This window comes from Stenella coeruleoalba (assembly GCF_951394435.1).
Source record: "Stenella coeruleoalba genome assembly, chromosome: 1".
In the NCBI taxonomy this organism is placed as follows: Eukaryota; Metazoa; Chordata; class Mammalia; order Artiodactyla; family Delphinidae; genus Stenella; species Stenella coeruleoalba.
In genome coordinates this window covers 25858952-25883703 of record NC_137169.1, presented here as the reverse complement: position 1 = coordinate 25883703, position 24752 = coordinate 25858952, and the positions used below count along the sequence as shown (strand labels likewise).

Genomic DNA, 24752 nt, shown 5'->3' with positions numbered 1-24752 from the left:
GTGTGACTTTGGGCTGGTCACTGCATATCTTCCTGAAAAATGGGCATAAAAATCCCTGCATCCTTTAAGGTCAGGAACCTTGTGGAAGTCCAGTGCGGGCATGAGGAATGAATGTTAACTTCTTTTGTGAGGTAAAATAGAAGAGACCAAGCTGAAAAGATAGAAAATTTATTTCCAGGATACAGAAAATGAGTTCCGGGACTTCCCTGGCGGTCCAGTAGTTAAGACTCCACACTTCCACTGCAGGGGTCATGGGTTTTGATCCCTGATCGGGGAATTAAGATCCTGCATGCCACGTGGCACGGCAGGAAAAAAAAAAAGAGAGGAAATGAGTTGCAATAAGCCTGTGGGGAAACATAATTGTTTTATAATCACTCTCTGGACTAAAGGTCTTGCCAGGACCTCAGGGGTTGCTTCATGGGGGGTGTGGATGAAACTTGCACACACCAAATCTGTCCAAGAGAAGGTCATCTCTTTTGAGAAAAACTACCTTCTCCTGTTTATTACAGAATTCATTATAGAATTTTTTGAAAATATAAATATGCATAAAGAAGGGGAGAAGCTCCTGTAATCACACTATACATAGATCATCACTTGTAACTATCAAACAAATTGGAATTTTGTTGCAACTGTAGTTTTGTATCCCATTTGGTGAACATTTTCCCATGCAATTAAATATTTTATGCATTGGGTGGGGGGGATTCCAGTATACAAATTTGTTGCAATTTATTTAACTAAGCTCTTATTGTTGAACATTTAGCATATTGCCTTTGTTTTTGTTTTTTTGTTTACTTGTTTTGGACTTTGGGGCTGTTATAAGTGCTTCAATTAGTATCTTTGTGAGACAGATCTTCACGTATATCGTAGATTACGTCCTTTGAATTCCTGGAAGTGGAATTGCTGGACCAAAGGATATTTGATACATATTTGCCAATTTGTCTTCTAAGACTGATTTCACCCATTTGTACTCCCACGGGCAATTTTATAGGACCTCACTGGGGTTGCCGGTGTCACTAACTGTCAAAAGCCAACCTAGAACTCCCAGCCGGGCCTCTAGGTTTGCTTCATGTTTTCCCGCCCACTCCGCATACCCGCCGCGCGCCCCACACCCGCGTCCGTGATGGCCCTCCCCTTCCTTACTCCGTTACCGATTCTGTCCAATCAAAAGCAGCCTTCCCCAGTATCGCTGAGTGGTTGGTAAGAGGAAGTTTCCGTCGCTCTCAGGGGTGGGCGGAGTGGGCTGACGGACGTGTCGACGGGCCAGTGTGAACGGCGAGCGGGGCGTGCGTGGCGTGCGTGGCGCGCTGGCCTGGAAGCGGTGGACTTGGGAGGACTGCCGGCTGGTTGAGCAGCGAGAGGGTTCGGCGGCCATGGCTCCCAACGTTCCCATGGCCGAACCGGCTAGAGAGTCTCCTGAAGGCATCCGGGCCGTGCTTCTGGGGCCGCCCGGAGCCGGCAAGGGTACCCAGGTGAGTTGCTGAGCCGGGCTTGTCGGCAGAGCCCGTGGGACTCCAAGGTCAGGGCTGCCAGAGGTCTGGGTCGCCCCTGAGCCGGGCCGCTGGCTGAAGCCTGGAGGGGTACCCTGGCTGGAGTCTGGGGTTCTAGCAGGTGTTTGGGGGAGGGTCCACATTGGAGGTCGAGGGAGTCTGAGTTAGAGTTCTTGAGGGACCCAGGCTTGAGGTGCCGTGTTAGGTGATCCTAAGGACTGATTAGATCCCTTAAGGGTTTAGAAGCTGGGAAGATTTGAAGGGTAAGGTGCGCCCTGGGCTGAGGCATGTAGCTTACACAACCCGAGTGGACGCAGGGACCCCAGATTGCCTGCGATTTGGTAGTGGGTTGTCGAGGGTTACGTTCCAGGCACTCGGGGTAGGGGGACGTTTCTGGTAATGACTAATGCCTGAAGGTGGAGTAGCGTCTCCCACTCATGGGGGAAAGCGGGAGCTGGCCTGTGCTGGTTAGGAGTACTGCTAAGAGAAATGAGGTATGACCTGCCTGAGACAGTTAAGTTGGGGGGATGGGAGAGAGTACCTCAATATACAGGTGAGAAAACAGGCTCAGAGAGGTCAGGCGGCTTTCTCAGGTTAGCAAAATTGACTTCATGGAGCCTGGAACCTCAGGGCTCTGAGTGATTGGAGTCTGAAGTTACCTTCTGCTGACCGTGGGGCCTCACTTGGCACCTGGGACATAATGGGCCCATAGATCAAGGTTGGGATTTATGATCTCACTTAGGATTTCGAAGCCCATAGGTTGGATTATCAATATCCTCCTCCTGCCTGGGGTCTGGCATTGCCCCCCCCCCCCGCCCTCAAGTTTTTGCTTGCTGTTAGGGTCTAAAGAGGGAATTCCTGAAAGTCTGATCTTCTAAGGGAATGGGGTTCTGGGTGCTGCTCTATGCCCCCTCTTCTGAGCCCTTGCAAAGATTGCAAAGTCCTGGCAGACAGATCATTTGTCTTACTCATTCTTGGGGCTCCTGTGACACCCAGCACATTATTTGATGAGGTTACTGGAAATGGATGAACACAGATTCATGTGGGTGATGAGGAGAAGGGGAGTCTTAGAGATTCAGTTCATTCCTGTGACTTCGCTTTTTGGCTGTGTCTACTAGGTGAAGAAAGACCACTTCCCCTTTTCTCTCTATAGCCAGAGCCGATTTGCCCTTGAGGGTCATTGTTACCCAACCCCCTTGTCCTCAGTAACATTGAATGCTCCTCTTTCCTGTTGCTACCACCCTCAGTTATTAGGTAACCTGCAGTTTAGGAATGTTTAATCCCAAACTCTACGGACTTTTGCGGAGTGACCGAGATAAACGAGGTAGCTCAAATGCATCAGTTGTTTTCTCTTAGTTCATATTGAAGTTAATAATTTCAGTAGTTGTGAAATGGACAACCCATCCCTGTGCTGAGACAAGGGCTTTATAGTTTAGCAAGCTTTGTAACTTCTGAGCCTCACTGCTCTCACCTGAAAAATGGGGCTAATACTTAACCTTACTCATTCAACATGTCATGAGCACCGAACATTGGAGACAGAGCAGTAAAGAAAACTGATAAGGTCCTTGCCCCCCTAGACCAAAAGTTAACAAGGATACTGGAAAATTATGTTATATATGTGTGTAAAGCACACCTAGCTGACAACCTGGCACATACTAGATGTTCACTAATTATTGACTCCCTATCTTAGTAACACATCCCCCCACCCCCCAACTCAGCTGTATCTCGGTGTAAAGGGTAATGTTTTCAGGAAGTTTTGAAGAAAATTATCCTATGAGCTGATTTATAAGGGTGTATGTATGATGGGAGTTGGTCAGAGAAGGCCTTGTAGAAGTCGAGGAGATGTGATTAGGGCTGGGACTTAAGGGTAAGATTTACACAAGTCACTTAACCTCTGTACACCTTTCTCTCCATAACTGGAACAATAGGAATACTGGTGGTTGTAGTTTTAATGGAGTTTTAAAGAACAGTGTTCCTAAATCAGAGGTTGCAAAGTGGCAGCCTGCAGCAGAATTTAGCCTGCAGACACACCCCAGCTTTTTATTATGAAGAGTTTGAATACACAAAAGAAGACAGGATTGTGTAATGAGCCCCCATGTACCCATTATCCAGCCCAGCTACCATCAGCTGGTGGCCATTCCTTCCCCATCCACTCTCCCTTCACAGATTATTTTAGAGCAGCTCCCAGACATTGTAACACTTCATTTGTAAATATTTCAATGTGTATTTCTAAAAGACGAATTCTTTTTTGTAAACAAGCACACTATCCCCTAAAAACAATAATAACAGCAAATGTTTACATTTCCATTCATTTGTCTCACAAATATGATCATTTCAAGTCCCTTTTAATTTACAGGTTTCCCCCCCTTTTTTTTCCTTGCAGCTTTTTTGTGGAAGTTGTTTATTCTGGGAGTATCCCTCTTTCTGAGAATTTTTTTATTGTATCCCCATGCCATACTTAACATCTTCCTCTTTCTTTCCTGTAAAAAAAACAACCAGATCTGGGTTCAATTTTTGACCCAACTACATCACAGGTGGTGGTGTGCTGTCCATTAGGAGGCATACTGTGTCTGCTTATCTCTAGTGTTCAGTGCCCGGGTCCAGGAATTCACTGTGCGTGGCAAAATGGTGATGTTCTACTTATATCATTCCCTTTTCATTTATTAGCTGAAATATTTCTATAAAGAGAAACTTCTCACCTACTATTTGGTATGGTTTGTACAGTAAGGGTAGGTTAAGTGCTTGATTTATTCCTATAATTTGTCAGCTTTCAAAATAATAAGTTGACCACACAGTGGTTTCAGTTGTGAAATTTCACTTAAAAATCCAGAGCTCTCGTTTCTCTTGAGAAGTCAGATCTGGTGGTTCTGGGCCTCCATTCCAGCGTGGCACGCAGTTGAGTGGGGATGCCACTTTGGGTGGTCCATGTGCTCTCCTGTCCCCTGCATAGCCCTCTTTGCTGCCTGTTGCTTTATTTGACCCACTTCATTTGTGTTGCCTGCCTGGTAAATGTTTGTGATCTTTGATGTAAAATCCTAACCTGGGTTAGTGCCTAGTGCCTGCTCAGTAATGTTTGTTTTCTTCCCACTAGTGCTTCCTTTTATACCTGCATAACTCAGTATTTTAGGTATTTAATGTTGGCATGACTGAAATAATCTGTTTCCTTTTACAACTTTTTATTTTTAACTAAAATAGTTAAACATTTTTAAACTACCTGCTTTTGCATCAACATAATAATGTCTAAAACACCTGGAACACTGGATTTGTTGTTTTGTTTAAATAACCTTACTTCCCTGTCTCCCTTTTAGGGTTAGATGTTCCTATGGTGTGGCCAAAACGGGTATGTTTTCTGTTTCCTCTGCCAGCCCCTTTCATAGTTTCTTCCATGTGTCCAGCTGACACCAGTTCTTCAAGGCCAGCACACTTAGGCCGTCAGCTGCCATCTTGCAGGTAGGCTCTGTCAGTTATGTCAGTGCACTGACGCTCACAGTGCAAAACCAACTCTGTGAGACCCATGCTCTTACACCCCCTTTTACAGGTAGAGAAACTAAAGCTCAAAGAGCTTGTGCTCTAGGTTACAGGGCAAGTAATTGGCTGATCTTGCATCTGAATGACTTCAAAGCTCCTGCTCTTTCTGCTGCTATCTGCTGCCCTGGGTTAGATTTGTCTCTTGCCCTATGCATGTTTTGTTGGATAAGTTCCATGCTAGAGATGCAGGGCAGCCCTTGCCCTCAAGAGGGTTTAATATTGCAAAATAGTCACCCTTTGCTGGGTTACGTGACAGACCCTACCCCCCACAGCCAAAGATGTTACAGGTATCATCTGATTTAATCCTGCAGCCCTAGGAGGAAGGTCCTGTTGTTATCTTTGCCTTTGCCTGGTAAACTGAGGCCCAGTGTGTATCTTGCCCCAGGACATACGTAAAGTAGCAAAGATAGGATTTGAATTCGTGACTGATGCTTGAACAGCATTACCATCTTATCTTTGCTATCAGTCTAGGTGTAGGGGCGGAAATGAACATGCATGCAAGCAGTCCTTACTAGTGCAGAGTACCATATGGGAAGTGTGAGATGAATGACTGACAAATGCTAGGACAGTTCAGGGTTAGAAAAGAACTATAATTTGTTGAGAATCTTCCATTCTTCCTCCTACACACCCAGTGATGTTGGTACTAATATATCCAATTTATAGTGATTAAAGGATCTCTGGCCTGAGGTTACATGGTCAGTTAACAGGCAGAGCTGAAATTCAAACACAAGTTTCTGTGCTTTTAAGAAACTTTTTTTTTTTTTTTTTTTGTGGTACGTGGGCGTCTCACTGCTGCGGCCTTTCCCGTTGCGGGGCACAGGCTCTGGACGCGCAAGCCCAGCGGCCATGGCTCACGGGCCCAGCCGCTCCGCGGTATGTGGGATCTTCCCAGACCGGGGCACGAACCCACGTCCCCTGCCTCAGCAGGCGGACTCTCAACCACTGCGCCACCAGGGAAGCCCTAAAAAACTTTTTAATTGAAGTATAATATACATAGAGAAAGGTACAGATATCCTAGGTGGGCAGCTTGATGAATTTTCACATGTGAACACACTTGTGTAGCTTATACCCATATGAAGAAACAGAACATTGCCAGCACTGTGAAGGCCTTGTGCTCCCTTCCACACATATACACACACTTCCCCAAGGACAGCCACTAAGGCTCTGGCGGGGGGGTGGGGGTGTTAGTAAAGCCATGTGGTGTCATGGATAAGAGCTAGGGCTCGACAGTCTGGAGGCCAGTTGCCAGATCTGCTGTTACTAGCTTTGTGATCTTGGGCAACTTAGCCTCTGAATTTCATTTGTAAAATGCACATAAAAATAGTTACTACCTAACATATTTGTTATGTATTATACATATTAAATACTGTAAAACAATGCATGGAAAAATTGCTTGGCATCTTGCAAACACCCAGTTAACTGATGTTGATATGATTCCTTCTTGGAGAAAGAAAGGGTAGTTGGGGAGGGTTTTTGGTGGGAGAGATATGCTCAGAATTTGACTACAGAGGAGGGTAGAGCTTGGACCAGTAGGAGGAAGGGAGAGGGCATTCTTGCATAGAGAGGATCTTGAGCCGAGGTCCATGGAGAGGCTTATGTTATGTAATTGGAAAGCATATATGGAGCAGCTGTTTGCCGTTGTGCAGGGCATCCTGGTAGGGGACTTGTGGAGGCAAATTTGAGTAGATTGGGAGGTACAGGAAGTTGGTTGTGGACGACACTGAGTGCTGGACTAAGGTATGGGGACTTCTCCCCTGTTGCCCTGGGGGAACGTTGAGGCTTCTGAATGTATGTTTGTTGGGGGGTGGGTAGTATGTCCATCAGTATTTTAGGAGATGATTGCAGCTGCATGTACAGAAGCATTGGAGGTGGAAGTGGGAAAGACAGCAGTAGAAAGATGATTTCGAGGTAAGAAAACAAGTGAGCTTGATTAAATCAAATCTTAAAGACTGACATTTTCCCTTTATTTCCCTAAATGCCAGGCACTATGCTGGATTCTTTTGCGTATATGATTTTGCCAAATCCCCATAACAGCTCTGAAAGTAGACATTGTTGTGTGTACAGTAAGTCCCCTACATACGAATGAGTTCCATTCCGAGAGCGCGTTGGTAAGTCAAATTTGTTCGTAAGTCCAACAAAGTTAGCCTAGGTACCCAACTAACACAATCAGCTATATAGTACTGTGCTGTAACAGGTTTATAATACTTTTCACACCAGTAATACATAAAAATAAAATAAAGAAGACATTTTTAATCATACAGTACAGTACCTTGAAAAGTACAGTGGTACAGTACAACAGCTGGCATACAGGGGCATAGGGTGAACAGGCAAGAAGAGTTACTGACTGGAGGAGGGAGAGGAGGTGGGAAATGGTAGAGCTGAAGGATCGTCAGCTATAGGAGATGGAGGGCGAGCTGCAGTTTCACTCACGCCTGACGTCGATGGCACAGGTTCTGGTTCCTTGCTGGATTCAACTCTATCTACCCTCTTGAAAAAATGATCCAGTGATGTCTGGGTAGTACCTCTTTTTTTCTCGTCATAGATGGTACAGTACCTCTGGATTGCATTCTGAACGGCTGCTGCAATCTTCGTGTACCATTCTACTTTCAGGTGCTGTGCCTCAAAAACTAACAGTGCCTCCTCAAATAAAGAAAATCCCGTTGCCATTTCCTGCGTCGTGAATCTCTTCGGTTCTGCAGTTACTTCTTCCTCTTGTCTGTCTCCGTCCTTTCTCTGGGCCTCCAGTTCCTGGCGCTTCTTAGCAGTACCAGCTACATCACCGCTGCTTTTACACTTGTTTCAGGACACCCTGGGCTTGAAATAAAGACACTTTACTTCTGTACTCTATACAGTACTGTACGGTAAAGTACACAAAAGCGCAGCCACTTGTAGAGGATGCACGCACGTGACAATGTATGCCAGACACGTAAACTTACATGATTGGACATGTGAACGCACGTTTGCATCTTTGAAAGTTTGCAGCTTGAAGGTTCATATGTAGGGGACTTACTGTACTCTAGAGATGAAGAAACCAAGGCCTTAAGGCTATATATCTTGTTCAAGGTGACACAGTGAGTAAACTGTAAATCCCGGATCTGTACCACTGTAAAACCCAGTCTTACACCCCTGCCCCAGGGCTTCACAATCTGTGTGCGTCAGAATCCCACCATGCTACCCGAAAACCACTCAATCATACATTTCAAGGGCGTGCCTGGCTTTGTATTTTTAGCAAGTGCCCCAGGTGATTGTGATAATACACTGATGTTTGAGAACACTAACCTCACCATGCTGCCTCCCTAGTGGTTTTAGCCATTCTGAACCACACGCCCTTCCCAAACCACAGGTTTCTCCTACAGATGGGGGGCCTATTTCTTGGGCTCAACAGTAGCCCATGGCTAGTGAGACACATGTGTCTCAGGGCCTCAGCAGCAGCTGAGTGTGGTCCAGGGGTCAGCAGCACAGCCAGGCCTGGAAGCTTATTTAAAATGCAGATGCTCAGGGCCCACCCTGTAGAATCAGAATCTGCATTTTAGCAGTACCCTCAGGTGGTTTGGAGTAGGAGAAGCATTCCTCTAAAAAAAGTATAAGCGTGAGGGCTTCCCTGGTGGCACAGTGGTTAAGAATCCGCCTGCCAATGCAAGGGACATGGGTTCGAGCCCTGGTCCAAGAAGATCCCACATGCTGGGGAGAAACTACGCCCGTGCACCACAACTACTGAGCCTGCGCTCTAGAGCCTGCGAGCCACAACTACTGAGCCCACGCTCTGCAACAAGAAAAGCCACCGCAATGAGAAGCCCATGCACGGCAACAAAGAGTAGCCCCCACTCACTGCGACTAGAGAAAGCCGGCGCCCAGCAACGAAGACCCAATGCAGCCAAAAATAAATAAATAATTAAAAAAAAAAAGTATAAGCGTGAAGTGTAAGGGGAATGAAATACAGCTATTTCATCAGGCTTCTTCTGTAGTTTGCAAGTAAAGAGTAATGCAAAAAAGAAAGACCTTGAAAGGAGGTCTTTTATTTACTGAATGCCTACGGTGTGTCTCATATTTATTTCATTTTATCCTCACAACAGCCCTATGGAGTAGACATTATCCCTATTTGACTGGTAAGGGAACTGAGATTCTGAGAAATTAAGTAACTAGCCAAAGGTCATAAAGCTATTGAGGGCAGCCAGGGGTCATGTGCAAATCTGTCTGACTCCAAATTTCATGCTCTTTGCAGCCCACCCCATTGACTTCCGTGCAGCCAGCAAGAAAAGAAGGAGTTAGTCTTCCGCCATGCCGCGTCTTCCCTCTGGGAGTGTGCTTCCACACAGCTGTAGAATCTAGTCACCTGAAATAGCACAGAAGAGTCCTATGGTTTAGAGTGGTAAAAATTGGAAGGTTAGGTGCTAACAGCTCTTCTCTGGTGTTTTGGTTACTCTTTCCCCTGGAACAAGCCTGACCTCCCAATTTTTCACCCAAGTTAATTTCAGCAACCAAGGAGAAAGATCGGCAGAAAAGCACAGCTCTCTGGGTTTGTGGCCACTGTGCCAGCCTGAAGGACCAGAAGATTTTCCATCACCAGAGCGTCCTGACCTTCACTGGTTTCCCAAGTGCGGTTTTAAATACCTCATCTGGGTTCCATTTTGCTATGAAGTCAGTTCTCTGAGCTGAATCAGTCCATGAGTCACAAACCAGCACTGTTGCCCTGAGCCCTATCTATTTAGCCTTTACCATGTGCACCTAAGAAAGCTCCCAATGAACTGGTTTGAGCAAGGTTCCCACCCTACTTCTTTTCCAAAACAATTGAACCAGAAAGCAAAGTGTTAAGCTCCTTGAACTGATTCTATTCCTCATGAATTCTGCATTCTTTTTTGCCACTACCAAACCAATGTCGGACTCTCCAGGGTCTCTTCTCTTCTAGTCTTCATTCTGTGGTATAGTCACCAAACTATGAACTCATAGAGGACAGAGTCTGTGTCTCCTATTCATCTGTTTCCCTGGTACCCAGCAAGGTTCTTAGAAGAGGCATCTTCGAAGTATTACTATTTTCTTTCTGTATGAATGAATATGGAATTAAGACAGGGATTACAGTAACAGCTGATGTTCACTGAGCACTTACAAAGTGCCTGGCCCTGCATATGTGGAATTCTATATAATCTCATGAACCCAGTGATATAGGTACTATTACCATCTCCATTATACCTAGAGGAAATTTAAAATTTAGAAAAGTGATATAATTCTTCTCACGTCACATAACCAGCCATTGGTGAACCTGGTGTCTGAAACCCAGGCGTTTGACTCTCAAGCCCATGCTCTTAGCCAAAAGGCTATACTGCTCCCTAAAGCTGCTAAGCACTTACTGTTTGCCAGGTGCTCTTCATGTATATATCTCATCTGATCCTCACAGCTACCTTCTGAGAGAGACTTTTTGCCTTCATTTTAGACAAATGAGAAAACTGAGCCTCTTGAGAGGTTAAGTGATTTGGCCCAGATAATGCAGGTACCCTAGAGACAGGGAAGGGAAGAACCGAGTCTGCCTGAGGGAGACTTCCGCGCCTGGCTCCAGCTGCCTCCCACACTGGTGACCACAGTACTTGACAGCCACACGTCCATCCCTCTGGCGAATATTCATTCAGCACGTTACATGCCAGGGCCGGGTGCTTTATATACATGAACTCTTTTAAACTTCCGAGCAACCGTGTGAAGTGTTGGTACTGCTGTTTCTGTTTTTCCCATTTATAATGGGGAAACTGAGGCTTATGTGTCACTAGTGTGTCTAGTGGAAGTAGTGATAATAGCTGATATTTATGATGGCTTCCTGTGCTAGGTGCACTGTTTTAAGTGCCTATCTATTATCTCATGTAATTCTTAACTACAACCCTATAGTCATATGTTAGAATATAATGTAAGGTACTTTTATCCCAGTTACAGGTAAGGAAATAGGCATTTGTCAGAGTTCACATAGCCAGTAAGTGGCAGGGCCAGGTTCACACCCAGGCAGTCTAACTCCAAGGCCTGCACTGTTAACCATATCTTGTTTTTTGTCTTCCCCTTCATAGGCACCCAAGTTGGCTGAAAACTTCTGTGTCTGCCATTTGGCTACTGGGGACATGCTGAGAGCCATGGTGGCTTCTGGCTCAGAGCTGGGAAAAAAGCTGAAGGCCACTATGGATGCCGGGAAACTGGTAGGTTTGGTGGTACCAGTGAATGTTGATATTCCTCAGAGTCTAGATCTGCCCTGCTTAATAGGGTGAGCACCAGCTACATGTAACTACTGAAATTAATTTTAATTTAATTTAATTTAAAATTAACTTCCTCAGTTTCACTTGCCACATTCCAAGTTGTTGCTAGCCCGCACAGATATAAAACATTTTAATCATTGTAGAAAGTTCTGTTGGACAGCCCTGTGCTGCGGGGTGTTTTAACAAACTGGCACATTATATGAACTTTTACAGTAGCAAGTTACTTGGTTCATTCTGAATTTATGACACTTATTTTATTCACGGTACTCTTGAAGTTCCTTTGTGCCGGCACATTTTGTAATATACCCAGCTTTTTTTGTTTGTTTGTTTGTTTTTTACTTTTTTTTTTTTTTTTAAATACCCAGTTTTAAGACCAAGAATGAAACTGCCATCCCTAGGCCCTAACTCAAGGGTGATTCAAGAGAGGACTCAGGAAGTCTCAGAAGTGTTTTTAATCTACTTTTGTGATTCTGTTCTGTGTCTTTTAACAGAGGGGTTGCTTGGCAGTTGACAAAAGTAATCCTTCTTATTTGGTGAATATAATAGCATTTCCTCTTGTTTTTAGTCCAGTTGATCTGATTGGAGAAGTACAATTTATTACCTACTAAATGTTTTTTGATTAGTGCCAGAGCTTAATAGTAACTGAGTTATTCTGGGACTTGGCCTTGGGAAGAAGTCATTTTGTGCTTGGCTCTCTGGTCTTTACGTATCTTAGAATGTTGGTTGGGGCGGGTGCTGGGCCTCCCGTCAGGCTTTGAGATTCTGGACCTGGGGTAGCCCTGCCTGTGCGCCCAGCTGCCCCTTTACTTCTAGCTTTCCCTTCATGTTAATGAGGCCATAAGTCAAGCCATAAAGCTAGATATTTTGGACTTTGGGTCTTGGTGGAAGATCCCATACTGAGAAAAAATTGGGTTGTGGCAATGAGATTACTTATCTCCAGCCTTCACTTAGTCGCAGAGCTTATACTTTGTCCCCAAGTTCACAGCTGGTCCCAGGAGATAAGAGCATTAGCTACCAAAATGGGCAGCCTTCACTCTAATACTGGCAGGGAACTTTTCTTGCAGTGAAAGCCCAGGAGGAAAATTGGTTTTTGGAAGCTAGGAAGGATCCTTGTTGGGGTTTTTAGAGGGGCTCAGAGGAGTGTTGGGCTGGCTTCTTGGTTCCTTGGTTCTGAACCAGTCTTGCCAAGGTCAGTGAACTTCTCTGTTGCTTCCTGTCTGAGACCGCCTGGGTTGCTTTACTGCTAGCCCAATCAAAATTGTGAAACAGGAAAAGTTGGTGCCTTTCTACAATTCTGGTCAACCCCCATTCTCTCCTAGAGCCCTCCTCAGGTGGTCTCTCAGCCATATGTCCTCACTTACGTCTTGAAGACAGCTGATTGCTGAGGAGCTGTTATCTGATTGCTAGGACTCTGACTAATGGCCAGAGGGGCCTTCAGGACCTAAGAAATGGGGGTCTCCTGGTGGGGTGATAGGCATTCCTGTTCCCTCACCCAGATTACTGGGACACAGGAGAATCTCAAGGGAAGAGAATGTGTATATGGCAACCACAGAAATAATCATGAAACTGAATCTTCCAAATGCAGCCACTCCATATTTGCTCTGATTTTTGCTTCTTTGGGGTCAAGAACCTGTTTAGTAATCAGGTTATACAGACATAAACTTATGACCCTGGAGTTGGGCTAATGCCACCTAGTTAATGGATTTAACCCCAAGATTGTTTTGTTCTTGACTTCCAGGTGAGCGATGAAATGGTCGTGGAGCTCATTGAGAAGAATTTGGAGACGCCTCCATGCAAAAATGGTTTTCTTTTAGATGGCTTCCCTCGGACTGTGAGGCAGGCAGAAATGGTGAGTGGCTTGGTTTTGTATGACCATTGCATGAAAGCAAATCCTGGCCCTCTATCTCTTTATTCCTTTGAGGGAAATGGGTCTTATCAAGCTCTGGTAGCTTAGGTGGGCCACACGCTTTTTTACAGCTTGATGACCTCATGGAGAAGAGGAAAGAGAAGCTTGATTCTGTGATTGAATTCAGCATCCCAGACTCTCTGCTGATCCGGAGAATCACAGGAAGGTATTTGTCCCCTGAAGGTCCCTTCTTTTCATGCTTCCTCAGAGCTTTGTCAGACGACAGGAACTGCTCCGGCCTAATCCCAGCCATGAAGCTTAGTGCCGTTTCCACATGGATTGACCTTATGTGGTGACATGGGATGGGGATATGGAAGGAAGAGCAAGGGATCTGAAGTCCAGCAGCAACTCAGTCCTGTCATCTTTTAACTCTGAACCCTAGGCAAGTTTCTTAACCTCCCTAAGGCTGTTTCCTCATATGTAGAGAGGAAGTAATAGTACCTGCTTCGAGGACCCATTGTGCATGGTAGATAGCATGTTGTGCATATTTCAGAGCCTTGCTTACCTGGGTGCTTAAGAAGTACTAAATTCCTGGGCTTCCCTGGTGGCACAGTGGTTGAGAGTCCGCCTGCCAATGCAGGGGACACGGGTTCGTGCCCCGGTCTGGGAAGATCCCACATGCCACGGAGTGGCTGAGCCCATGAGCCATGGCCGCTGAGCCTGCACGTCTGGAGCCTGTGCTCCGCAGTGGGAGAGGCCACAGCAGTGAGAGGCCCGCATACCGCAAAAAAAAAAAAAAGAAATACGAAATTTCTTACATCTGTATCTCCATTTTAGTGCTTTTTAAGTCCGATTTCAGTTGAAGTTGCCATACCTTGCTGTAGGCTTTTTATTATAAAAATAATAGGACCATCTATACAGTTTAGAAAATTGAGGAAAAACTTGCTCATGGTACAGCCAGCTTAGCAAATAACTCTATAATTTTTTTGCGTGTTTTGTTTTAAAGTGCTTATTTCACTATAGTAGTTAACGTTGAACACAGAAATGCTTCTGCTTCTGATGAGTTTGCTCCTAAAAAGTGCCACTGCTTTAGGCTACAGTTTCCTCAGCCCTCTTTCACTACCGCGCTACCATCTGCTTTATGCCTTCCAAAAATATGTGGGAAGCTCTCAACCACTAACAGACCCTCCCATTCTTGTCCTTATTATGGGCTATATAGCTTTTTTTTAATCCCTCAGTCACTTTTTAAAAATTTATTTATTTATTTGTTTTTATTTTTGGCTGTGTTGGGTCTTCGTTGCTGTGCGTGGGCTCTCTCTAGTTGTGGTGAGCGGGTGCTACTCTTCGTTGCGGTGTGCGGGCTTCTCATTGCGGTGGCTTCTCTTGTTGCAGAGCACGGGCTCTAGGCACGCGGGCTTCAGTAGTTGTAGCACTGGGACTCAGTAGTTGTGGCTCGTGGGCTCTAGAGCGCAGGCTCAGTAGTTGTGGCCCACGAGCTTAGTTGCTCCGCAGCATGTGGGATCTTCCCAGGCCAGGGCTCGAACCCGTGTCCCCTGCATGGGCAGGCGGATTCTTAACCACTGCACCACCAGGGAAGCCCCCTTAGTCACTTTAATGGAGCCTCAGGAAGGTGGTCAGCCTACCATCCTGAACCAGACTTCCATGACCATTATTTTTAATTGCTGCATGATATTTCACAGTACATGAACCATCATTTACTTAATTGTTCCCCGATTGTTGTACATTTGTGTTCTTCCAGTTTTCCATTGTTAAATTCATGCTTTGGCCATCATAGGACATGTAAGTTTTTAAATTAAGGGGGCAGTGTTTTCTGATTATAAATGTTATTACTTTGATTTCCTAATGAGGTTGAACATTTTTCTCCATGTGTCTGCAGTCCATATCTTTAAGGAGAGAGGCAGCAGAGTAAGTGTTAGAGGTGTTCTCCTGGAAGGCTGTGTTAGATACAGTGGGATCCACCTTATATTAATTTTCTTTTCAAATGTCCAGGTTTCATGTTTCCAGCTATTGCATAGGCTTCTTCAGTGCAGGAATTTTGTTTCTTTGCTCTGGCACAGAGTAGGCAAGCAAAGTTGATGTAGTCCAAGAAGCAGTAGGGTTGACAAGAAGGGACATGACCAGGGCTGGGGTCCCGGACATTGCAAAGCAGATGTTAATAGTACTAGGTGACGCGAGGGGCCTTTGATCTGATCAGCTCAGCTTCCTAAGTGCCTGCTTTGTGCAGGCACAGCTCTGGGAGCAGGGGACCAGTAGAGAATATAGAACAATATGCTGGTGCCCATGTCTGACCTCAGAGCGTCTACAATCCCTACATGAAACCTGGGCTGTTTAGTGCAGTAGGGGTCCAGGAAGACAGCCTGGGGGCAGGGAGGGAAGTCTGGCTAGGACAGGTGTAAAGTCTGACTTGACCTTCCTGGATAGAGAGGATTTTGCTGAGGCTTTCCCATAAGGGAGTAGAGGCAAGAATGAGTATGCATTGAGGGAGAGGCTCTAGCTAAGGCTTCTGGCAAAATGTCTGTCCAGCGCTGGAGAAATGGCCTGGGAGGCTGGGTGGTAGAATGAGTGCGGTTGGGAAGGTGGAATGGGAGCCTGGCTGGGGACGGTCTGCCAAGGAAGAGACGGTAGACATGACTGAGTCAGGAATCATGGGATGTTCTTAAGCCACTAGGCGTTGTGGCAGATACAGCATTTTGAGAACATTAGCTTGGTCCTGGTATACAGGCTAAATTGAGGGAAATAAGAAACAGACAAGGACCCTACTTGGAGCAGCCTGATGTGATCCACCGGTGAAGTGATGGAGACTGGGGTTGGCTGGTGGGGCACTGAGAGTTTCTGAAGAACAAACTCCAGAATTGTAGAGGGCGAAAGAGGCAAGACTCGGTCTCTCGGTTTGGAAGTGAGTGGTGTAGTGTGGCCCTCTCCCTTACAGGGGAGGAAACAGAACAGGTCAGACTGTGTAAAGGTGTTTTTCCAAAGCCCACTGCGTGTCAGTGGCAGAACTAGCACCAAAAACCTGCTTTCTGCCTCCTCATCCACTATGCTGATCATTGCAAGAAAAAGAGTCAGGAACTAGCCAGTTTAATATGGATCTTATTTAAATCTGACATGATAAGGACCCCACTGTAAATGTCTTCAGAATTGGCTCTGACCTCACTTCTATGGGTTATTATTTTATTTCTTGCCGTAAGTATGGCTGGTGGGTTTTGATTTTAACCTATTCATTGTTGGCTTTCTGGTATCATTAGCCTAATGTCTTGTACCATCCCCATTTTGTGGATGAGAAAACAGGTGTCTGAAGTATCACACCCAAGGTAGCAGTGGCTGTAGCATCCCAGCCCGATCCCTCCACATCTTCACCTCCGCATCCAGGCCAGGCTCAGTGGCTTGTAAAGCTGTTTTGGTTGGTACTTAAGACCAGTCCCATTTTAAGAACTTGGAGATTGGTTTCTTTTCCCTTCTAGGGAATGAATCTTGCCTTCTTCTTAAAATGATACTTGGAAGTGGGGAAGGAGCAGTGTTATATGTAACTGGAGGGCTGAGGGAATCTGGGAATGCGCAAGAGCTGATGTAGAGACATGGAGAGGAGAGAATTGTGTTTGTTGCAGCCTGGCTGCTGTGTGCCCTGTGCTTTCCAGAAGGTGAAGAAACAAGGTCCAGGGACTTCCCTGGTGGTCCAGTGGTTAAGACTCCACACTTCCACCGCAGGGGGCATGGGTTCAATGCTGGTTGGGGAGCTAAGATCCTGCATGCTGCACAGCGTGGCCAAAAAAATAGAAACTTCATGCCCCCAGCCTTTCCCAAAGGAAAGCTGTAGCTGAGCCCCGCAGCTTCTGCTCTTCCTCTCCTTGGGTCTCCTAGTGGGTGTCATTTCCCAGTGGATGCACCAGAGGAACCCCTCCAGCAACTCAAATAAAGGAGGGCCCAACCTCATGTTACATGATTGCAGTCACAGGCCCACTCAGTGTAACTTACTCACTCTGCTATCAACTTGTCCCCCATGCTGTAAATGGACCACCTCATTCTATAAATGGACCACTTGGCCCCCCAAAATATGCTGTCATTAAAACACAGTATCACATTTTACAAACATGTGGCTTCGATAGTCTAACCCAGACTTTCCCAACTGATGTGCTGAGATATTGACCCCCTCAGCCACCAGAGCAAGCACGCTGAGTACTTTCTGTGTATGCCAAGAGGTGGAAAATGTTGGGAAGCTCTGGCCTAACAGACCTTCATGAGGAGAGTAGCCATCAGGTAAATAAGCAGGCCTTGGTTGGCATAGAATTGGGAAGCCACGCGAAGCTGTGGGCACCAGCTGCCGAGCAGTGTTTGGCCTGCCTCCTTTCCTTCTTAGGTTTCGGGGCTCCTGTGGTGTGACCACTCCCAGTCAGGAGCGTGGGCTTGTTGCTTAAGGGGACACGGCAGAGATGCAGCTGCCAGCTACATATTCTGTGCCAAGTAAATGCTTCTTCTTGAGCTCTTTATTCTATGACTTAATATGTTGTTTTCCCTGATGCCTTGAATATTTCCCTCTGATGGCTGGGCTTTCTGTGTCTGTGTGGTCGCAGAGCTGTTCAGCATTGTCTGCTGATGTCTGCATCCATAGCACATGTTTTTCCTATAGCACCTTTCTGGTTTTATAACCAAACTAGTTTAGAAAATAAGGTTAGTTTCTCTGTCCTCTGTCCCCCATGGCACTTTGTCCAAATCTCTTAAAGGATTACCAAATTTATTGTAGTTATTTATTTCCACATTTGTCTCCCCCTCTAAATTAATCACTGTTTGTGAGCAGGGATCGTGACTCGTTGCTCTGTAGCCCCTGAATTCAGCTTAAGGCCTGAATCGGAATGGTCTCACACAGTCGAATTAGGCTGTCATTATACCAGCCTCTTCAGCCAGACACGTATTTTAATGTTGGGTCAAAAGAGAAAACAGGGCTTCCCTGGTGGCACAGTGGTTGAGAGTCCGCCTGCCGATGCAGGAGATGCGGGTTTGTGCCCGGGTCCGGGAAGATCCCACATGCCGCAGAGCGGCTGGGCCCGTGAGCCATGGCCGCTGAGCCTGCGCGTCCAGAGCCTGTGCTCTGCAACGGGAGAGGCCATAACAGTGAGAGGCCCGCGTACCACAAAAAAAAAAAAGAGAGAGAGAAAAGAGAGAAAACATACTCCCTCTGGCATATGCCCAGTTATTTTCCTAAGCAAGAGATTCCTATAACGAGGTTCTCTGCTGGATTAAAGTCCTTGCATCCAGCTTCTCTGTCTGTGCTTGTCATCTTGGAGACCCCTGGGGTTCCAGCAGCCTGATTCCTGTTCATTTGCTGTCTTTCAGACTGATTCACCCCGAGAGTGGCCGTTCCTACCACGAGGAGTTCAACCCCCCAAAGGAGCCCATGAAAGATGATGTATGTAAATTCAGGACGGGGAGTTTCCTTTTCTTTCCTTCCTCTCTCTTACTTCGCTTTTTTTTCTTTTTTCTTTCTTCCCTTTGTTCTTCCCATTTTCCCCTTATTCCTACCAATATTACGAACTTAACCATGAGAAATATTGCTGTCACGTAAATCACATGGGCTGTGGCTCATCTTTAGAGTGTCCCTCCAAGTGGTTTATTGCTTGACCTTGAGGTAGCCACCAGTGCCAGCCACTTCCCAGTGCCCAGTTTGTACCTGTCTTTTGTCCAGAGCAGCCCCTTCCTGGCATCATGGCAACCTAAATGGTGAACTAATCGGGAGAAGGCTGCTTGGAAGCCCCGGATTAGAGCCACGGTTGGAAGGACAGTACTGAAGAGATGTTTGTTGACCAGTCCTGCTTCAGAAGAATATCTTCTCTCTCTAGTGACTGTACTGTGCCCTACAGATTCAGAAGAGCTTGGCCAGGTTAACACTGCCAGGTTCCTATGACAGTCTTTAATTGTTTGCAGATGTAAAAGGGGGGTCTCACACTGTAATATTTGCCATAAATAGTTCACCTTGTCTGTTTTAGAACACGCAGGCAACAGTAAGAATTTCCTGGATTTACCTTTGTCATATGAGACAAGTTCATCAGGTCATACAGGTTCCAAAGCTATCTGGCAACTTAGTCACGTTTCACAGAGTTGGCAGTTCTGTCACTCAGTGTTCCCTGTCACTTGCCACTTTCAGAATGTTGAAGGCCGGCACCCCAGTGAAAACACTGAATACTTATGCAGCTAAGATCCTAATTGCTACCGCATCTGTGATTTTGATGTATTCTCCTGGTCTCAGGGGCCTCTGTCTTTCTTGTTTCTCACCCTAGAAGTGTTTGTCTTGGAAGCTGAACAGCCTGAGCACAAGCCATGAGACAAAGACCTTGTCTGTCCCCCTGTCTCAGCCCTTTCCTCACAGTTGCTGTTTCAGGCTCCCTGATTTCTCTGTACCAAGTGGTCTGCTCCTGGGACCAACTTGCTGGGAATAGTGAAGTTCTTTATAGTTCTTTATTGGAGGGGGTCTAGACTGTCTTGTCTTTCCCTCTGACGGACTTTGGGATCAGACGGCCTCTCAGATCTGCATCCAGCATTGGATTAGGAGAACTTGCTGAGTCCTGGCCTTTCATTACCCTCTTCCTGTTCTCAGATCACCGGGGAACCCTTGGTCCGCCGATCAGATGATAATGAGAAGGCCTTGAAAATCCGCCTGGAGGCCTATCACACTCAGACTGCCCCGCTGGTGGAGTACTACAGTAAACGGGGGATCCACTCTGCCATCGATGCCTCCCAGACCCCTGACGTTGTGTTTGCAAGCATCCTAGCAGCCTTCTCCAAAGCCACATGTAAAGACTTGGTTATGTTTATATAATGTTGGGTCCAGAAAGGAGCTTCTTTCTTCTTCCTATCCCTGTTTAAGGAGTGGGCGGGAATGGCAGAGCAGGCAGAGGGAAGCTGCTTCAGGCCAGCAAGAGTATCGTTTGATGTACTGATTAAAAAAGCACTTGCTTCATGTATCTTTGGCGTGTGTGCAACTCTCATCTCATCTGTGTGTGTGGGCGTGTGTGCGTGTGCGCATGAGTGTGTTGGTATAAGTATGTGTACACTCTCCTACTTTCTAAGTTATAGGCAAGATTGCTTTACTAGCTGTTTATTTCTTTAGCCATACTCTAGGTTTTATTTTTTGACCAAAATAAACTAACTCGGGTATCTACCAGGCATTCCAGTTCCCTAGTATTTTTCCCATCTCCAACAGCTAATTAGAAGTCCTGGGTCACATGAAGTCAGGCAGGGCCACAGTTCCTAGTGGCAGACTGTTGGCCAGAAATTCCATTTGTTTTCTCACCCGTAATGAAAAGCCAAATGAGTCAGTGTGTGGAAAGGGATCATTAATTTTTTCCCCCTAAACAGGAAGGAAAAGGCGCTTACATTATAGATTCCAGAAATTAACTGGGAGAGGGTATCAGCATAGAAAGAGCCAGGCCAAGGTGGAATATTTCTGTGAACTGCACCATGGTTCTGTAAAGTAGGAATCATCCGGGACCTGTGTTGAATACTGAATTGTTGCCAAAGAATTAAACCAGGTGAAAGGTCCTTTTGAATTTAGACAGTCTTCTGAACATCCAGGCTGGGCATCTGAGGGCAGCCAGTCCACTTCCCCAAAGAGAGACCAGGGTAGGTTTGTTTTTATTTTTAATGTTCGCCTCTGTTTCCAAGTATGAACAAAACAGTGATTTGAGGATCATTTTGGGATCGTTTTGATTAGAATTTATTCAAACCCAGTCTCTCTGCAGGATGTGAAACCCAAATCAGATGTATCCCTTTTACACTCAAACCATCTCCCTTCCAGATCCAATCCTTCACCCCTTACGTCATGATGGTGGTGGCCAGTCTCCCCAAGAAAGGATCACCCCAAAAATAAGATCACCTATGGCAGTAACCAGCTTTTATTCTTAACCTCAGCTCCCAGCTATTAAACATTTCCTGAGGTCCGTGCTGTGCCTTTTGGTCTCTGGTTTGATTTGGGGCAAACAGATGAATTAATAGACTGCTGTGAGGGACCACAAAAACAGCAGCCTCTGGAAAAAAACCATGAAAAAAATCAGTGGCAGGTCCAATAAATAATGCCACCTGCCCAGTGTAATCTGCTGACTCAGTTTAGTGGACTATAAAGTGTCCAGTCCCCATCTGACGTGAGTTCTCCTGCTGTCTGTGGGCCCGCCAGAGGTTTTGTCCTCTGTCCACCTGGAAGCTGGCTATGGGTACAGCTTGCAGGTGGACAGAGTGGCCATCTCGTGTCCCTCTTTGTCTGCTTCAAGTGAGTGTCTGCTGACTCTGCTCTGCCTGTTTCCCTGGCTGTAAACTAACTCCATCCATTCTCAGCGGAAACCCAATCTGGCATGGGGTGTTTCTGGGAAGCACATGACTTCTGGGAATGGACAAGGAAGGGCAGTGAAACCAAAACTGTCAGCTCTGTCTGTGGGGATCTGGGCTCCTTCTCTGGGTGAGGGTGGCCTCGTGAATCTTGGAGTCGATTCCTCTTCGAGTAGGGACAGTTGCAGGCATTTGGCCTCAAAGGTGAGGTCCTTGAATGTTTGCTGATACAGTGTGCGTGATCCTTACTCAGATATTTGTCATCCGTCTATATGCATTCACGTGTGCACACACGTGCGTGTGATTTTTGGGCTATCAGTGAAAACTGGAAGATCGTCGGGGTTGCATATGCCCTTTTGGGGGTAGGTACGATTCAATTTTTGCTTCGTTTAATTCCAGAACCTTAACCTCAGCAGGCATGAGAGCTTTCACCTGGCAGAGAAATGTCCGGTGTTTAATGCATTTGGTTGCCGGGGCGTGCATGCCAAGCTTCTCTGATATTTACTTGGTTTTTAAAAACCCATTTTGTTCTCTCTTGTTTCCTCTCTATTTCAGCCTAGTAACAGAAGGCCAGGCGAGACTGCACCACTGCTCATCACCCTGCGGCGTGATCCCTGCTCTTAGGTGCTGGGCAGAGGGGAGGGGTGGTCAGGGTAAGGATGGAGAGGGCGGAGTGGTGAGAGCTCAAGAGGAGAATGGGAAGAGCAGCAGTGCTGTAGTGAAGCAACTTCTTTTCCATGGAGTAGGAGCCTTAAAAAGTATAAGCAAAGGGAAAAATTGATTTTTTAGAACACTGATTGGAGGGTATAAATAGAAACAGGGAGATGCAGTATTATTTCTAAGGAATCACGTTGTCATTTACTCCAGACTGGTGACGATATTTTTTAAAGCCAGTGCCCTAAGACCTCAGCTTTTATCAGAACCTCATGCCAGCCCAGGAATGCCGGAAATCACACTGTTGTCCTGTCTGTCCTGTAGCTTGGAACAGGGCAGGAGTTGACTACTAACCCTGGTTCCCCATACCATGAGATCAAAAAGTCATCTCCCCATTTGAAAGAGATATAGAGTATGTTCATGGGGGTAGTGGCTCAGCAAATCAGGTTTACTGGAGTCATGAGGCAGGTGGAGCAGGCTGGTCTCACTCCCTTCCCAACTTACCACTGATGTACCAGCCCGCCGGCTCTCGTGGTTAAGCCCTCGACAGCCACCCAGCATATGCCACAGTCCCACACTCTTGCCTTCCTCCATCCATGTCGTGTGAAAGGACCCTTTTTAATAAATGAGCAAGTGTCCTAAGCGACCTTATCCAAAGATTGTCCTTTCCATCCTCAAATCCTGTGACTGGGATCACTCAACAACACTGTGATGTATTATTTTCAATGAGGTGCCTTTCTTAACTGTCCAAATGCTGCCTTGTTCAGCCCCTATATCAATAAAGTGTGTTAAATGTTTGTATCCCCTGTTGTGGCATTTTTTTAAGGGAATGTGGGCCAGTAAAATGACTGAATTCTGGATCTGACATTGAATTCTGGATCTTGTGGTCACTGGAAGTCGTGAGAAGGCAGGAAGGTCCAAGCGTATGTTCGTCAGAAGAGCCTGCACCCTCTTGACCTTCAGCTGATTTGCAGGATTTTCTTGAGCCCAAGGACAAGGCAGCTTGGTCTAGTGGAGACCAGAACTGTGCTTGGAGTTCAGGGGATGTACGACAAATCCCAGCCAATCATTTACTCTGCTCCTGTTTCCCATGTGAAAAAGAGACTGGTGATGCCACCTTCTCGGACTCATTGGCAATAAATGAAATTTACAAGAAGCAGCTTTTTGCTTGGTGCCTGGCACACAACAGACACTGGATAAATGCTAGTTGGAACCGAGGATACACAGAAAAAATATCTGCTTCTTGCCAGGCTGGATGATTATTGAGCAGACAGTTGTCCGCAGCCTAGAAAGCCAGTGCTTCTAATCCCTAAGCCAGATTCTTGGCTGCCTTTTCAGCTGCCTCTTTAATATTCTTGGTTGCTTTGTAAATCCATTTCTTCCCCTGCAAAAATGAGCTTAAATCATTTGTCCAAACTGAAGCTCTCATGCTGTTTGGAAGGGCTGCCTTTGCTAGTGAGGTTTCTGAAAAATGACAGCTGTCCTGAAAACAGAGGAAGCTGGGCTGGAAGCGCTGTCCTTCTCCAGGCAGGTGCTCTTGCCCTGGAGAGAGGCAGGGCTGTCCCTGGCATATGAAATCCTGCCCCCTCTTCCAACTCCTCCCTCTTCTGTTCCACCGCTTCCCCCACCTCTACAGAGTCATTTTCAGGTGTCAGCATGACTTATTTGTCCTGACCTTTTCATCCCCTGAGGTATTTAAATGCTCCATGAAAATTTTCTTCCCTTCCGTGATCATCGTGCAACAAATGGGGAAATCTTTGTCAGAGCAACCTGGGAGCATACATAGTATGGTTGAAAAGGATAAATTGAAAGAAGACCGGGTGAGCTGTTATTCACTCACTTCTTTGGGCTTGGTTTCCTCATCTGGAAACCGAGATAGGCTGAGGTAAGAGTCGCCACCATGCAGGGAGGGCTGACACGCCAGCTACTGCGCAGTGGCCTCACACCTACAACCCCACAAAGCACCCTAGGCAGTTGGAGGTGTCTTCTCCTATCACACTCGAGGAAGCCTAGCCTCGGAGTGGTGGTCACATTCCTGAGGGCACCATAAGAAGCCGAGTCAGAACTCAGTCTCTGACACCGGAGTCTCCACTTGACCTTGTTGCTGAAGTGATCGAGTGACTTGGCACTGCTGCAGCGGAAAGGGCTCCTCCAGATGGGTTTTTTTTCGCGGACGCCCACACCCCCAGAGCTGATTTGGGGGAAATCATCGCCAGTCTGAGGACCCAAGGTGTGTGCTTGGGATTTTGTGTGCATGAAATGTCACAGACAGGACAGAGCAGGGTGAAGAGCAGCCTTGGTCCTCAGGAAGCCTCGCCAGCCTTTTCTCAGAAAGACAGCTGAATGAGTCAGAAGACAGATTTCAGCAGCAACTCCTCCACCACCAGCCCTCTGGCAAGTTACGGCACCTCATCAGTTGAATGGGAATGATCCCCACCCCTCAGATGTGCTGACAACACTGGTGACCAAGACATTCACGCGGGCCAGGATGCCCGGCACACAGCAGGTGCTCAGTGTATGCTGATGGGGTTCAGAGAGAAGATGTGTGTGTTGGCAAGAGCTGTTGTCTTCCTGACTCAGGAACCAGGCTAGGTTAAGGATTCTTTTTTTTTTTTTTTTTTTAATTTAGGTATACTTGATTTACATGTTGTGCCAGTCTCTGCTATACAGAAAAGTGAC

The 24752-nt window shown here is 46.3% G+C and overlaps 1 protein-coding gene across 3 annotated transcripts; it reads left to right on the top strand.

Annotated features, from left to right (window-relative positions):
* Nucleotides 1–1315: 1315 nt before the first annotated feature.
* Nucleotides 1316–23927, top strand: AK2 (adenylate kinase 2). Of its 3 annotated transcripts, none has more exons than XR_013827107.1 (7): nucleotides 1316–1469; nucleotides 11060–11185; nucleotides 12981–13091; nucleotides 13220–13314; nucleotides 18438–18510; nucleotides 19696–21781; nucleotides 21975–23927. XR_013827107.1 is itself a non-coding variant. In XM_079913170.1 (7 exons), exons 1-7 carry the CDS (start codon nucleotides 1371–1373, stop codon nucleotides 21977–21979), a joined length of 705 nt encoding a protein of 234 aa, XP_079769296.1. In that variant the 5' UTR covers nucleotides 1316–1370; the 3' UTR covers nucleotides 21980–23927. The 3 variants fall into 3 exon arrangements, 2 of the variants coding, with proteins under 2 accessions (XP_079769296.1, XP_079769297.1); XM_079913170.1 differs by having other exon boundaries at nucleotides 19696–19891; XM_079913171.1 differs by lacking the exons at nucleotides 13220–13314; nucleotides 21975–23927 and having other exon boundaries at nucleotides 19696–19834.
* Nucleotides 23928–24752: the final 825 nt, after the last annotated feature.

Coding starts and splice junctions, on each gene's coding strand:
- AK2 (XM_079913170.1), top strand. CDS start 1,371: ATGGCTCCCAACGTTCCCATGGCCGAACCGGCTAGAGAGTCTCCTGAA. Junction 13,092..13,219: donor CTGTGAGGCAGGCAGAAATG/GTGAGTGGCTTG, acceptor GCTTTTTTACAG/CTTGATGACCTCATGGAGAA. Junction 18,511..19,695: donor AGGAGCCCATGAAAGATGAT/GTATGTAAATTC, acceptor TCCTGTTCTCAG/ATCACCGGGGAACCCTTGGT.